The sequence below is a fragment of the Notamacropus eugenii genome, chromosome 3 (genome assembly GCF_028372415.1).
Source record: "Notamacropus eugenii isolate mMacEug1 chromosome 3, mMacEug1.pri_v2, whole genome shotgun sequence".
NCBI classification, from domain to species: domain Eukaryota; kingdom Metazoa; phylum Chordata; class Mammalia; order Diprotodontia; family Macropodidae; genus Notamacropus; species Notamacropus eugenii.
The window spans coordinates 471063354-471077728 of NC_092874.1; the positions used below are offsets into that span (position 1 = coordinate 471063354).

Below are 14375 nucleotides of genomic sequence, written 5' to 3' on the forward strand. Positions count from 1 at the left end.
ATTTTCTACCAGTCTTTAGAGGGCAGTTAAATTACTCTACTGGTATTGTTATTATTATAGATTGTGTTTCAGAAAAAAAAAGCTTTCTACTGGGGGTGATTATCTGCTGAGTTTTAATTCCACACTTTCATTTATAAAGAGCCATTTCAATCATACTAAGGATTGCATTTCCTCATGTTCTAAATAGGAGCCTGGAGACAGAGGATTTTCAGGTTCTTAATGCCGGTTCCTTCCTTCTTTTTGGTATGTGGCTTGTAGTGTAGACCTGGGGGGACACTCAGGCAGAAGACCCGGGCTCAAGTCTTGGCTCTATGATCTCGTATTCATGGAGTGTTTTATCGAGCACTTCTGTCCTAACTCTGCTTCGAGGCATGCAGAGTTCATAGTTGGGCAACTGTGTGTCCTTTCTCTTTCTACTCCCATGACATCTTCGAGATCCTCTTTGTCTTCACTGTCCTTGTCCAAATTCTTGTCACTTTTTCTCGGATTATTTTTGTAGCTTCTTATACCACAACTTGTTTAGCCATTTCCCCATTGATGGGCATCCCCTCAATTATGTTTGCAGCTTCCTAAAGAAACTCCCTGTATCTATTCTCTTCCTCTCTCCTTTCCATCCTTTGCACTCCTTCAGTTAGCTGCCAAAATGGCCTTCCTCATACTGACCATGTCACTCTTCTGCTCAAAATCCTTTGGTGGCTCACTACTGTCCATGAGGGAAAATGCTAATCTCTGAGTATCTGAGACCCTCCACAACGATACTCAGATCTGTCTACCACACCTCTCTCCTTCACATAATCCATGCTGTAGCCAAACAGTTCTAGTCCCTCTTCTCTGATGGTGCATTCCTTTCTCATCTCTATCTATTGGAATTCTTCTTTACTCCAAGGTCCAACTCAGGTTTCATCTCCCCCATGAAGCCTTCCATGATCTACCCATAGTAAAGTGAGATAGTCAGTCAAACAGTTATTCAGTCAGCAAGCATTAAGCATTTGCTACATGCCAAGCACCGTGCTAAGATTTGGGAATACAAGGAAAGACAAAAACAGGGTCCTACCCTCAAGGAGCTCACACTTTTCTGGAGGAGATATTTAAATAAGTAAGCACATACAAGATAAATTGTAGACAGTAGATGGAAAACAATTTAAGAGACGATGCAGGGGATAGAGTGTTGTGGACAGAATTGGGAAGAACTAGAATTGCATCCTGCTTCTACCATTAGCTATGTGACTATGGGCAAGCCACTTAATCTTTCAATCTCAGTTTTCTTATCTGTAAAAAGGGGACAAAATTAGCCGAAGTACCTTATTTCACAGAAGATATTGTTTCCCCCCCTCTTAATAGCATTTTATTTTTTCCAAATACAAATATAGTTTTCAACATTGACTTTTAAAAGATTTTGAGTTCCAAATTTTTTCTCCCTCTCTCCCCTCCACCCTCCCCAAGACAGCAAGCAATCTTATACAGGCTCTATATGTATAATCATATTAAGCATATTTCCACATTAGTCATGTTGTGAAAGAAAAATCAAAACAAAAGGGAAAATCCACCAGAAAGCAAAAACAAAAAAAGAGAGAAAATAGTCTGCTTCAATCTTCAGTCAGACTCCCTAGCTCTTTCTCTGGATATGGATAACATTTTCCATCACGAGTCTTTTGGAGTTGTCTTAGATCATTGTACTGCTGAGAAGAGCCAAGTCTATCAAAGTTGGTCATCATACAATGTTATTATTACTGTGTACAATGTTCCCCTGGTTCTGCTCACTTCACTCCGAATCAATTCATAAAAGTCCAGGCTTTTCTGAAATCCTCCTGTTCATCATTTCATATGGAACAATAGTATTCCACTACATTCATATACCCATTCCCCAATTGATGGGTAATCCCTGAATTTCCATTTCTTTGCCACCACAAAAAGAACTGTTATAAATATTTTTGTACATGTGGATCCTTTTCTATTTTTTATGATCTCTTTGAGACACAGACCTACTAGTGGTATTACTGGATCAAAGGGTATGAACAGTTTTATAGCCCTTTGGGCATAGTTCCAAACTGTTCTTCAGAATGGTTGGATCAGTTCACAACTTCACCAACAATGCATTAGTGTTCCAATTTTTCCATATCTTCTCAACATTTGTCCTTTATTTTTTTGTCATATTAACCAGTAGTACCTCAGAGTTCTTTTAATTTGCATTTCTCTAATAGTGATTTAGAACATTTTTTTCATATGACTATAGATAACTTTAATTTCTTCATCTGAAAACTGCCTGTTCATATCCTTTGACCACACAGGGAATCTTTTGAGGTTCAAATCAAATATAATTTGTTTTTCAGTCATATCTTACTCTTCATGACCCCATGTGGGGTTTTCTTGGCAAAGATATTGAACTAGTCTGCCATTTTCTTTTCCAGCTGAGGAAACTGAGGCGAAGAGGGTTAAGTTACTTGCCTAAGTTCACATAGTTAGCAAGCATCTGAGGCCAGATTTGGACTCACAAAGATGAGTCCTCTTGACTCCAGATCTGACCCCTCTATCCACTGTCACCTAGTTGATCCAAAGTTAATTACAAATGCTAATTATATCTTCCTTCATGCATTTTCTTATAACACATTGTTTTTGGGGCTCTCTTGTGCCCCTCTTCCAGTCTACCTAAGATCACAGGTTCATTGATCCAAAGCCGGAAGGGACCTAGGAAGTAATCAACTAGTCTATCTGTCCCATTTTACAGATTAAGACACTGAGGTCAAGGAGCTGAGGTGAGTTGTCCAAGGTCACACAGCTACTGAGCATCAGAGCTGGGATTTAGATCATAGATAGAGCTGGAAGAGACCTTGAAGAGTCCCTTTCTAGCCCAACCTCCTCATTTTACAGAGGAGGAAACAGGTAAAATGATTTGGTCCAAATCGCTCAAGTAACATGTGTCAGAAGTGGGTGGTAATATGTGGCCCTTTAAATGTTTACTGAAAACTAGCTACATGACTAATATTTTCTATCTCAAGTCAATAGGGGTTGAAAGTGTTCACACACGAAAGAGACTTTCCCCCAGTGTCTATCACAGAATGTTCCCTTGGGGGGGGGAGGGGGAGCCTTAAAAGATCATTTGAGTCTTGCGCTCTCATTTTACAGTGAGAAAAAGAAGTGATTTTCCAATGGTCATACAGCATTGGGACTTGAGCCTAGGTCTTCTGACTCAAAGCTCAGCCTTTATTTCGCCACTTTTCATGACTGCTTCTATGGATGATGCATGTTAGGAACCCCTGAAACAAATTAGTTTGGAGTCACGGTAGCCCTAACACAAGGAAGGCATCAGGATCCAATGGAAAGAATGTGAGATTTAGAATTAAGAGGACCCACGTTCAGTTCTCACCTATTACCTTATTACCTGTGATCTTGGGCAAGTCATTTAATCTCTGTAGACTTCAGTTTCCTTATTTGAAAAAAAACAACTTGGTCATGATATGGTAGATTTCAAACTGGAAGGAACCTGAGACCATTTAGTTCAAGTCTTTAATTTTCAGATGAGGATATCGAGGCTAAGTGACTTGTCAAAGGTTATACAGGTAGTAAGTGGGATGATGTGGGGGTGGAGGCTGAAATTTGATTCCAGATCCTCTGAACCCAAATTCAGATCATCTCCAAGGTCCCCTATCTGCCTCCAAATCTAGGATCTTGGGTAAGACTGATGTGGGCTCAGAGCACTCCTACCATGCTTTCGTGGGTTCATTCATTCCATGGAAAGTTCTGTTACTACAAATCCCATTAGAACAAGGAATAACACTTCTCAAACCCGGGCTGACAGCCTACCCATTTTAACCAGTATTGGATACAAATGAATTCTAGTAATACTAATACTGTGAAAAGTCAGTCCTACGCAGTAGGTCTCTGTTCCATCAGGATCACAGAATCATAGACTCAGGACCTTCAGAATCCTCTAGTTCAGTCCCCTGTGAGCTCCTTGAAAGCCTGCCTTTGTAATCCCCAGTACTTGGCACTGTTCCTATCATGTAGTAGGTACTTCATAAATGCTTGTTGACTTGTTGACTAAAACCCACAAAGGTGTAGTGACTTCCAGGCCAGGTGTCTAGACCAGGATTTGAATCCAGGTCATCCAGGCAGGGATTCTTTTTGTCTACTAGGCTGCCTGTTCTGTAAGACTGTTGCATCGATGACCTCCTAAGTCCAGATCCTATGATCCTGTCCTTGCATTTACATAACCCTTAATAGTTTACCAATAAAAGGTCATGGGTATTATGTTGTCTGAACCTTTGAGACAGGCAAGGCAGCAGGTTGTAGTGGGGGAAAGTGCTGGGTCTCCAGAGTTCAGATCCCAGCTCTGACTTTGCTGGTCGTGTGACTTTAGGCAAGTCAGTGTCTTGAAGCCTCAGTTACAGGGGTAGCAATACTTTGAAACCTTACAGTGCAAAAGAAAAGGGAGTTATTATTATCCCCATTTAAGCAAATGAGGAAAAAGACTTAAAAGAGATGGTGGCTTGTGCAAAACTGCACAGGACCAGGATTTGAACCCAAATTCTTCTGACTCCGTATCCAGGGCTCTTTTCACTCCCTGCCCTGCTTTTTTACTCCACCAAAAGAACTTAGCTGGCCTCCAAGGTACAGGGACTTCTTTTGTGAACATCACATGTCCCTTTCAGTTCAGCTATCATCTTGGAGGATCTAAGGAACTTCAAAGTAGGTAGAAGGGGGAAGATTAGCCTGGTTTCCAGGCTGTGGAAGGTTTCAGGGAGGAGAAGACATGGCATTTTCCAATGTAAGTGGCTAAGCCTACTTTAGTTTGCTGTAAACTTGCTCATCGTCTCTAAACTGTGACAGCTGGGGACTGACTTCCCATCAGTTGATGGGCTTTTCAGGGGGGAGATCCCTGATTGACCAACAGCATAGCCTTGCATTGCCCCTCTCTCCCCTTCCTCCACTGCCAGTTACAAAACCCACTTGAATTGGTGAGGATGGACAGCCAGCCCCAGACTGTAAGCAGAGAGGAGGCAGAGACTGGGGGAAGAGTGGTAGTGGTGTCAAGGGATCATGGAGCTTCCGAGGGACTTAGAGGGTAGGAATCCCACTTCCTCATTTTATGGATGAGGAAACTGAGGCCCAGAAAAGTTAAAGTGACTTGCCCATAGGTAATAAGCACTGGAGGTGGACTTTGGAGCACAGATTTAGAATTGGAAAGAGACTTAGAAATCACTTAGTGCCCAGCTCCTTCATTTTACAAACGAGGAAACTGAGGCCCAGGGCAGTGAAGTGTTTGGTCCTCAGGGGTGGGATTTGGAGCATAGATTTAGAACTGGAAAGGGCTTCAGAGATCATCTTACTAGTCCAATCTCTTCATTTTACAGATGAAGAAATAGACCCAAGTGACCCGTCCCAGGGAGTAAGTAAGCGTCAGAGGTGCTATTTGAACTCTTGACTTTGTAGGGGGCAGATTTCTGCCGGCCTGGAGGCCGCCCAGGTCCCAACTCGGCTGTCACCCTGGCAGGGTTGTCAGCGGCCCTTGGAGCTGGAGCTCTGAGGCTGGCTGATGCCCAGGCGGGGCGCTCCTCCCCGGCTCCTGCCAGCGGGGGGCGGCTGCTTGGGCGCGTGGGGGCCGCGGGCGCCCAGGGCTGCTCTGCGCTGGGTTGTGCCGCGGGGGCGCTGCTGGCTGCGCTCTAGGTGTGTGGGGTTGGGCTGCTCGCTGTGCTCCTGCTGCTGCTGGCTCCGCTGCTGAGGAGCGGACGATGCGCCAGGTCGGAGCTGCTGGCCAGCACTGCCCCGGCCCGGCTTCCCTGAGCCGCTGAGCCCTGCCAGGGACCCGAGCCCTCGGGCGGCTGCCGCCGCTGCTCTCCGGAAAGGGCAGAGGGCGAGCCCGGCCTGGCCGAGCCATGACGGAGGCGAGCGGCAGGAAGGAAGGGTTCAAGAAATGCCGGAGCGCTACTTTTAGCATCGATGGTTACAGCTTCACCATTGGTGAGCCCCCCGCATCCCGCCCTGCTCCCTCTTCCTTCCCTCCTTCCTGGGATGTGCTGGGCTCTACTGCCTTCTCCTGACCCCTTTCTCACAGAGGGGGGTCCTTCCCCGTCCCCGGCCGTAGGCAGGGCTCTAGAGGGAGTCTGTCAGACAGTTCCCAGCGCTCGCCGGCCGGTGCTGCTGTGGCAGACTGGGCATCTGTGGGCGCCCCGGGCTTCTGGCCGTCTGCATGTGCGGGCTCCAACTTTAGGGAGCCGATGACTCGAGGAGGGCAGTTTTCTGAGTTGCCTCGGTATCCAGACCTCAAGTTCACTGACCAGTAGGGAGAGCACAGGGATCGGGTGTTTTCAGGGAAAGAGAGAAAGGAAGGATGGAAGGAAGGCAGACAGAAAGAAAGAAAAAGAAAAAGGAGAAAGGAAGGGAGAAAGAGAAAAGAAAGGAAGTGGAAGCAAAGGAAGGAATAGGAGGGAAAGGAAGAAAAGGAGGGAAATGAAAGAAAGGAAGGAAAGTAGAATAAGTCTAGAAAATTCTTTGGGGAGTTGCAGTTTGTGTGTGATGAATGACAATGTTTAGCACGTTTTCTTCCCTCCTACCTTCTCCTTTCTATTCTACTCTCCCTTCTTTATTCACAAATCATGCAGACTAGGAAACACTCCAGGAAGGTTCTGGTTTATTTTAGGGAACAAGAATTGGGGTGGTGGGTGGGTGGCCCACTCTGTTTCTTGGCTGAGGTTCAGGCCAGGGGACATCTGACAAGGCAGATCCTTCTTTGCCAGCTTGGACTTCAAGTGTACTACACTGGTTTGGACCTGTAGTTGTCTGTTCAGGAACTGACAGAAGTTGTCCTGTCATCTTACTGAACTAAGGAGGCAGAGGGTTGGTGGTGGTGAGAGAGAAGAAGGAAGGGCTAGCTTCCCTCTGGCAAATGACAGGGAGGGTTCCTTTCTGACAGTATTTGGAGAGACCAGGCTAAGACAGGGAGAGTATGTGTGTATGTATGGGGACCGCATCTCAGTGGACTTTCTTTAGTGTCCAGATTACGGGCTATCTGACTAAATCTGAACTTGTTGCCCTCTCCATCAACTTTGGAACATGAGGATGAAGTCTTGGAGTCTTATGTCAGTTCCTGGCAATTTATGGAAGATTTTCCATTTTCTGGTTTGGTAGCCAGGAAATATTTGTGTGCTTTGGATTTACAGCCAAAAAGAAAGGACAGGTAGAGAGGGAACTGGTCAATCCTTTCCAGCTTGAAATCTTCAGTTTTCTGCTGATGTGTTAGTTTGATGTTCTCTCTCCTTCCCACGTGCTTAGCTTGGACCCTTTGCTCTTGGTCATTTTGGTTTCTTCTAATAAAATGGTGCAGGACTTTTGGAGTTTGTAGTTGAGTTCACTACAAGGCTATTGTTCTGCCAATTTTTTTCCTTGGAGGTTAAGTAAACTTAATTTTTTCATTAATATCTTTTGTTTTGTACATCACCTCCATTTCCTAATATATGTTTCCTCCTCCTCAACCAAGATGATATCCTTCATAAAGAAGAACAGAAAGAAAGAGTAGAAAAAAGCAGATCATCAAAAGCAATCAATATATTGACCAAACCCAAAAGAATATTCAGAGTTTCATGTGCTTTTCAATGAGTGAACCTTAAATTGGAATGTAAAAATTCAAATTGGGAATGATGTTTAATCTTTAGAGGCTTTGTAAATCCTATTAAAGTGGTTGGAACCTCCTCCCCCATAAGATTTTGCACAGATCCCCTCTATGAACATATAAAAGTGTGTACATGTTTTATTACTTAATGAAATGCATAAAGATTATAGTTTCATATCTACAGAGGCCTCATTTTACAAATGAGGGAACTGAGGCTCAGAGGCCTCAATGACTTGCTCAAGGTCACACAGGCTTTTTGATTCTTACAAAAACAGTCTTTTCACTGACCCCAATTGGTTATTTAATTAAAAGGGTGGAGAGAGAGGAGAAGGAAGAAAAAAAAGACAGCTTCCAGGAGACAGGGAATCCTCATGCTAGAAGGACACTAGATAGTAACCCAGATTAGCCCCAACTTTCCAGCCAGGGCTAATAAGAATTCCAGATTTTCAAAACATTCCTTCAAAAGCATCCGAAGATATGCCTTTTCCAAGATGATTCTAGGTCATCTTTTAAAGCATTCCACTCAATTTAGGTCAAAACTTCTAGTTTTCTTGGTTTAGGACAGTAATGTAGCAATAATGAAATGACTAGATTGATAAACAATTGTGGAATTTCTCTTATAAAATTTTACCCTCTCAAAGGGAGCTTTAAATTCCTCTAGTCCACCCAATCCCCTTATCTTCTCCATAAGGCCAGAGTTCAGAGAGGTAAAGTCTTGTTCAAGGTCACAAAGCTGGGTTAGTGCCACAGGTGGGACTTGAACCCAGGTCAACTGACTTCTGCTCCCATGGGCTTTTCATTATGCCAGGCTGCCTCTCTTATATATTAGAGTCCTGTGATTTTTCTTCCCTGGTCCAACTCATATTCATATAGTGTTTTAAGGTTTGCAAGGTGCTTTACAAACCTTACCTCATTTTATCTTCACAACCACCCTTGGAAGTAGGGATTATTATTATCTCTGTTTTACAAATGGGGAAACTAAGGCACAAACGGTTTAAGTAACTTGCCCAGAGTTACGCAGCTAGTAAGTGTCTGAGATAGGATTTGAATGCAGGCATCATCCCTAACTCCAGGTCTGGCACTCTATCCACTGTGCCACCTAATTATCCCTAAGATGGTCTATGATGTAAAGTGCCTGAGACTTAGAAGTTGAGTGACTTGCCCATGATCCTATAGCTGGTAAGCATCAGAGGCCACAATATGAGTTCAGATCTTTCTGATTCCATGTTCAGCTGGAGAACCACTAATCCAAGGCTTTCCTTTTTCTTGAAAAGGTGAGGCAATAGCAGAGAGAGTTCCCTATGCTAATACTCAACAGTTGTTCCTTAGGAAAATGCTTCTCTTCTGTCTAAAAGGGTCCAGAAGTTCCAACAGTTTTTATGGGAACTTTCCATTCACTCACTTTTTTCTTCCTTTTAATTGGAAGATATGCAGAATCATAAGGGTTGCTTTCCTTGCTTTGGTCCATTCTTGGAAGGGTCACTGGCACTACGTTTAGCATAGGAAAGGACCTTAGGGATCATCCAGTCCGATTTCATTTTACAGATGAGGAAACTGAGGCTCAGAGAGGTTAAGGGACTTACCCATTATCACAGAGCCAGTGAGTGTCAGAGATAGAATTATAATCCAGTTCTTTCTGACCCCAAGTCCAGCACTCTGAGGACTCAGTCAAATAGTAGAAATGAATTGTGGGTATCTTTTTGTTTTTATGTCACCTCCATTTCCCAGTGTGTCTCTGCTCCTCCCCTTCCAACTGAACAATCCCTTATAATGAAGAATTAAAAAGAGGAAAAAAACTTTCAACCATTCAACAAACTTACATACATATATGTGTGTGTGTATACATACATACATATATATATGTTGTTTTTCAAGCCTTAAAGCCCATACATAAGTGTTAGCTGTTATTACTACTATTATTATATCAGTGGTCCATACCTGTAGTTCCTCATCCCTAGGGAGGGGGAAGGGCTCTTTCTTATTTCTTCTTTGGGGCTAAGCTTGGTCATTCTAAAGACATTGGACATTTTATCCCCATTTTTAATGACTAGATTCATGATTTCATTGCAATACGAGACCCCCTTGATCAGTGTGAGCTGTCTGGGACACTGAGAGGTTTGAATGCAGTTAAGAGTCAGTCTGGGGTAGAAGGGCTTGAACCCAGATCTTCCTGACTTTCAGGCTGGTTCTGTATCCATTTATACCATCTCACCCTTGGAGAAACAGCCTTTAAAATACTTCCTCCCATGTGGTATTTCTGTGTCACAAATCCAAGTTTGGGTCACTGTATGACAATACTTGTCACCAAGTTCACATGTATCAATGTCAGGCCTAGTTCCACTAGAAGTATCCAATAATTCGCCAGCTTTCTCTCTCTGAGTACCTTGTAACAGGGATGGCTTTGTGCAAAGACAGAGTAGACAGTTCACTTCATGGAGGTCTAAGGGAGTTCAGGGGAGCCCTGCCACCTCCCAACCATCTTCCTTGGTCAGCTCTCTCAAATTTCCTTGGTTCTGTTGACCCAGTTTTAATGAATACATCTTCCTGGAAGGGTGTAGAGACATGACTGATACACTAAGCTAATAGAGACTTGCTCTTTTCAGAGTCTTTCCTTCAGAAGGAGATGGGAAATTTTCCCATGAGAACACTGGGTTGCCTGGGATGCCAGTAGAGAGAAAGGGGAAGAAGGTACGCCCTGCTTGGATTCATTTAAGGTGAATTCTTAAAGATCACGCCTCAGTGAGCATCTCTTTCCTGATCCCATATCCCTTTGGGATGGTGACCTGGAGTTGGCTTAGGCCAGAGGATGCTCATGAGGATGGAGAAAGATGTAGGGTTTGGCTCTGGTTTTGGAGAGATCCTGGGGTCACTAAGCTGGCCTGGCTTCCAGGTAGACTGGAGCAAATTGGAGGTGATCTGTCAGTCTAAGATAATTCTCAGTCAAGTCTGATAACAACAGTAGTCAACATTTCCATGCAGCATTTGCCAAGTGATATATAAAATATGGCCACCTTTGTGCCTCACAATAATCCAGTGAGTTAGGTATTGTAGGGATTATTGGCCCCATTTTACAGATGAGGAAACCGTAGCCCAGAGATATTAAGTAACATGCCTAAGATCATGTAGCTAGTGTCAGAAGAAGGCTTCAAATCCAAGTTCATCCAACCAGGAATGACCCCAATCATGACTAACTCAGAAGACTTCCTGACAAAAGATCATCCGTGGCTGGGCCAGAAGCTCTTTATAGAAAGGCAGGGGCGAGGTGGGCCTAATTTCCAAAGGAAGGCAGTTTTGGGGGTGATTAGATGGTGCTTGCCCAGGCATTGGTAGTTGAGAAGTGTGGGGAGTTTGTCAGCTGGTTTGTTGACCTATGTTAATTTTCCCCAATTAATAAACCAACCAGTCCACTTGTGCACCTGTATTAAGTGCCTGCATGGCACCAGGCCTTGGAGATCCAAAGCCCAAATAAGTCCAGTGCTCCTTTCTGCCTCATCTTGCATTTCACCTAGTTTGTCCTGGTTGGCTATCAGCATCAATTGGTTTCTGTTTGGGGCACCATAGTTTAGAAAAGAAATTAGTGAACGTTAGGGCTGCCAGGTTAGAGAAGGGCTGAGTCTCTGCCTCAGGAGAATCTACTGAAGGAACAGAGGATGCTTACTCTGGAGAAGGGAAGGCTCTTTGTGGGGATATCTCCGTGCAAGTATTTGAAGGCTTGCCTTGGGGAAGAGGCATCACTGTGTTCTATTTTGTCCCAAAGACCGAACTAGGTGGAGAGGGGGATGACTGCAAAGAGGCCTGTTTCAGTTGGGTTTTAAGAGGAAACTTCTAATAATGGGAGCTGCTCCAAAGTGGGATGGGCTGCCTCCAGAGGGATGGGCTCTGTCTCCATGGAGGTCTTCCAGCAGAGGCTGGATGACCACTTGTTATGGAGATTCCTTTTTAGCAATGATTTCGATGAGATGGCTACAGAAATCCCTCTCAAACTCTAAAAACTCTGTGACTAATCAAAAGTCACTATGCTTTTCCTGTCTCAGTGTTCCAGTTCATAAAATGGGTGAATCACCAAGAATGGTTTTTCAGAGGTTTAGTTAGCCAACATTGAGAAAATGCCAAATACAATAAGTGCTGTTTGGTTATGATTTAAATGTTCTGTCCTCATGAAAACTATTGAATTGTGATCTTAGCACATAATTATAGTGATGAGAATCCAGCAGGGCCCTTATGTGGGAGTTTATTTGTAATTCATCTCTGGGGAGGCCCTTACAGCTGAGTCCTGGTTTTAATGAAGCTGGTTTGGAGGGGTCCAGGTTATGGAAAGTATAATTCATCACTTCAGGAGAGCCATTTCTAACATAGTCCATCCCATTGAGTGCTTCAAAACAGAACTGAGTTCAGGGATCAAAAGCCAATGACTTTAGAACTCTGGGAGAGGAAGGAAGGTGGTGAAACAAAAGAAATTCTGGGTTTACAGTTAAGGCCTTGGGTTCAAAACCTACCTCTGATGCTTACTTCCATTGTGACCATGGGCAAGCCACTTTACCTCAATTATCAACTGAGGAAACTGGATTGAATGCCTCTGAGGTCTTTGCCAGCTTTTTATCTGTGAGCCATTGAGGAAATTTTTTTCTTTGCTTAATCATGAGTGGGTCATTCCTAATATTGGTGTTCCAATGTGGATTTGTCTCCCTGGGTACCACATGAGCAAGTACCAGGTAGCTGGAAAGAAGGGGATAAAAAAGGGGAACCTGGAGGCTGATCATGTTTCCAAGGTTGACTTTTGGTGGAATGGCAAAGGGGATCCTCCATCTGTTATAGGTATCTATCACTGATGGACTGCCTCAATGGACTGACCTGCCAACTGTGTGTCATTGTCTTGGCAAGATGTAGCCCGAGGGACACCACCCAGTCCAATCCCCTCATTTTAATGATAGGAAAACTGAGTGTGGCAAAGATTGATTTAGACTTGTGAGCTCACTCCTAGAGGGTAGGGGTTATCTTTTGCCTCTTTACATTTTCAGGGTTTAGCACAGGGCTTGGCACATAGTAGGTGCTTACTAAATGTTTATTGACAGGGTGATTTTCCCAAAAGGCAGGAGCAGTGCTAGGTTTTACACCTAGAATCTCTGTGTCTAAGCCCTTTCTTCTAGGTTCTTTTAGAGTAGGAAGACAGAGGTGTTTTGGAAAATCTTGAGCCTGGGCTGCTGGTGTTGCTAACAGAGGGATGCATTTACTATAGCAACCATGGTGGCGGGGTTCCCCTGATCCTCCTCTTGCCCTGGAAGGAGAAAAACAAGGTACCTCGTGACAGCAAACTGAAGCCTAGGGGACCAGGGACTGGTGGAGTCTGAGTCCTACCCACAGCCTGCAGGGAGCGGGTGGTGGCCGGAGAGAGGGATTTCTGCTTTTGGGGATGACCCAGCCTGAATGATTGGGCAGACTTTCAGAATTTCTTTGGGTGGGTGGGAGTGGGGAGAATAGAAAAAAATAAGAGTAGCAATAATAGGGAATAAGGCTAGGCCCTGGACCTGAGGTTTCATCAGCATAAGGACCTCCCAGGTTAGGAAATTCCTTCCCCCAAAGCAGGCTGACACCTTCTTGGCAACTTTGAGTCTTGAAGAGGACCAGGAAGTTGTGACTTGCCCGGGGTCCAAGTAACAATGAAAATAATGATAATATTAGTAATCAAATAGACATTTCCGTATATCTTTAAGTTTTTGCAAAGTGCTTCATGTACCTTATGCCATTTGAAGTTCATATCAACGTAGTGAAGCTGGTACAATTATCCTCATTTTACAAATGGGGAAGCTGAGACTCAGACTTGAAGTGATCTGCTCAGCTTATCTGAGGTGGAAATAAAACTGGGTCACTTCTGACTCCAAATGGAGACCTATGCCCACTGTGCCATGCTGCCTGTTCATTCATTCATGCATGCGTGCATTCACCAATCACTTATTTGGCATCAGTTTGGGCAGCTGCTCCTGCTGTGCTTTGCAAAGTTCCTGGCACTTCAGTATTAAGGATTGTCCCCCATTCTCTTTCTTGAGCAGTGTATGCTCCTTTCAAACTTTCACTCTCAGGAGGCTTACCTCCTTTCTGATCCTAGGGTGATGCTAAGGATGCCCTCCCGATGCCCAGGAGGAAACTAGTGCTGACCCCTTGTCATCACATGGAGACCAAGGAGCAGCCACATAGATCATCCCAAATAATATAAGAACAGTCATAACAGAAACTGACATTTATACAGGACTTGAACTTTTTTCTTTTTTCTTTTTGGTGAGAAGAAGCACTTCAGTAGAACTAATCCCACATTAACTGAAACATAGTAGGTACTTTTAATCAGTGTTGTTAGAATCTGACCGGTTAGGCAATATTCCCCATCCATGGTCCCTTGCCTCTTCTGGGCCAAGCTTGATTACTCTAATTACATGGACTTTAAGGTTTGATAAGCATTTTCACATATGATCTCATTCAAGCCTTATGACAACCCTGTGAGGGAAAGGCTACTTAGAGTATTAGTGTCATTGAACAGATGAAGGAACTTAGGCTCCCCAAAGGTAAGTGATTTACCCAGGGCTACACGGCTAAGAAGCAGGACTCTAAAATTTAAACAAGGTCCCAAAATGTGTATATTAGGGTAGGGATTCCTCTTGTGTATGGGTTGGGCTAGATGGATGCACACCCAATTAGTTGAAGTCCCTTCCAATGCTCAGTTTGTATTCTTCTAGAGCCTACCCTAGTCCCTTGCACGCAGTAGACCCTTAATAAATGT

General features: G+C 44.0%; 1 protein-coding gene across 3 annotated transcripts in view; it reads left to right on the forward strand.

The window, feature by feature from the left end:
* PDE1C (phosphodiesterase 1C) overlaps positions 1-14375 on the forward strand; it is a 573123-nt gene that overhangs the window by 109439 nt on the left and 449309 nt on the right. Inside the window, exon 1 of one of the 3 annotated variants that reach the window (XM_072598888.1) lies at positions 5547-5958. The exons of the other annotated variants lie outside the window; for them this stretch is intronic. Within the exon in view, the coding sequence (XP_072454989.1) occupies positions 5874-5958 (85 nt within the window). The 5' untranslated portion in view covers positions 5547-5873. Of the gene's footprint in view, positions 1-5546; positions 5959-14375 lie in introns of those variants that run through there. 3 annotated transcript variants of the gene reach the window in all.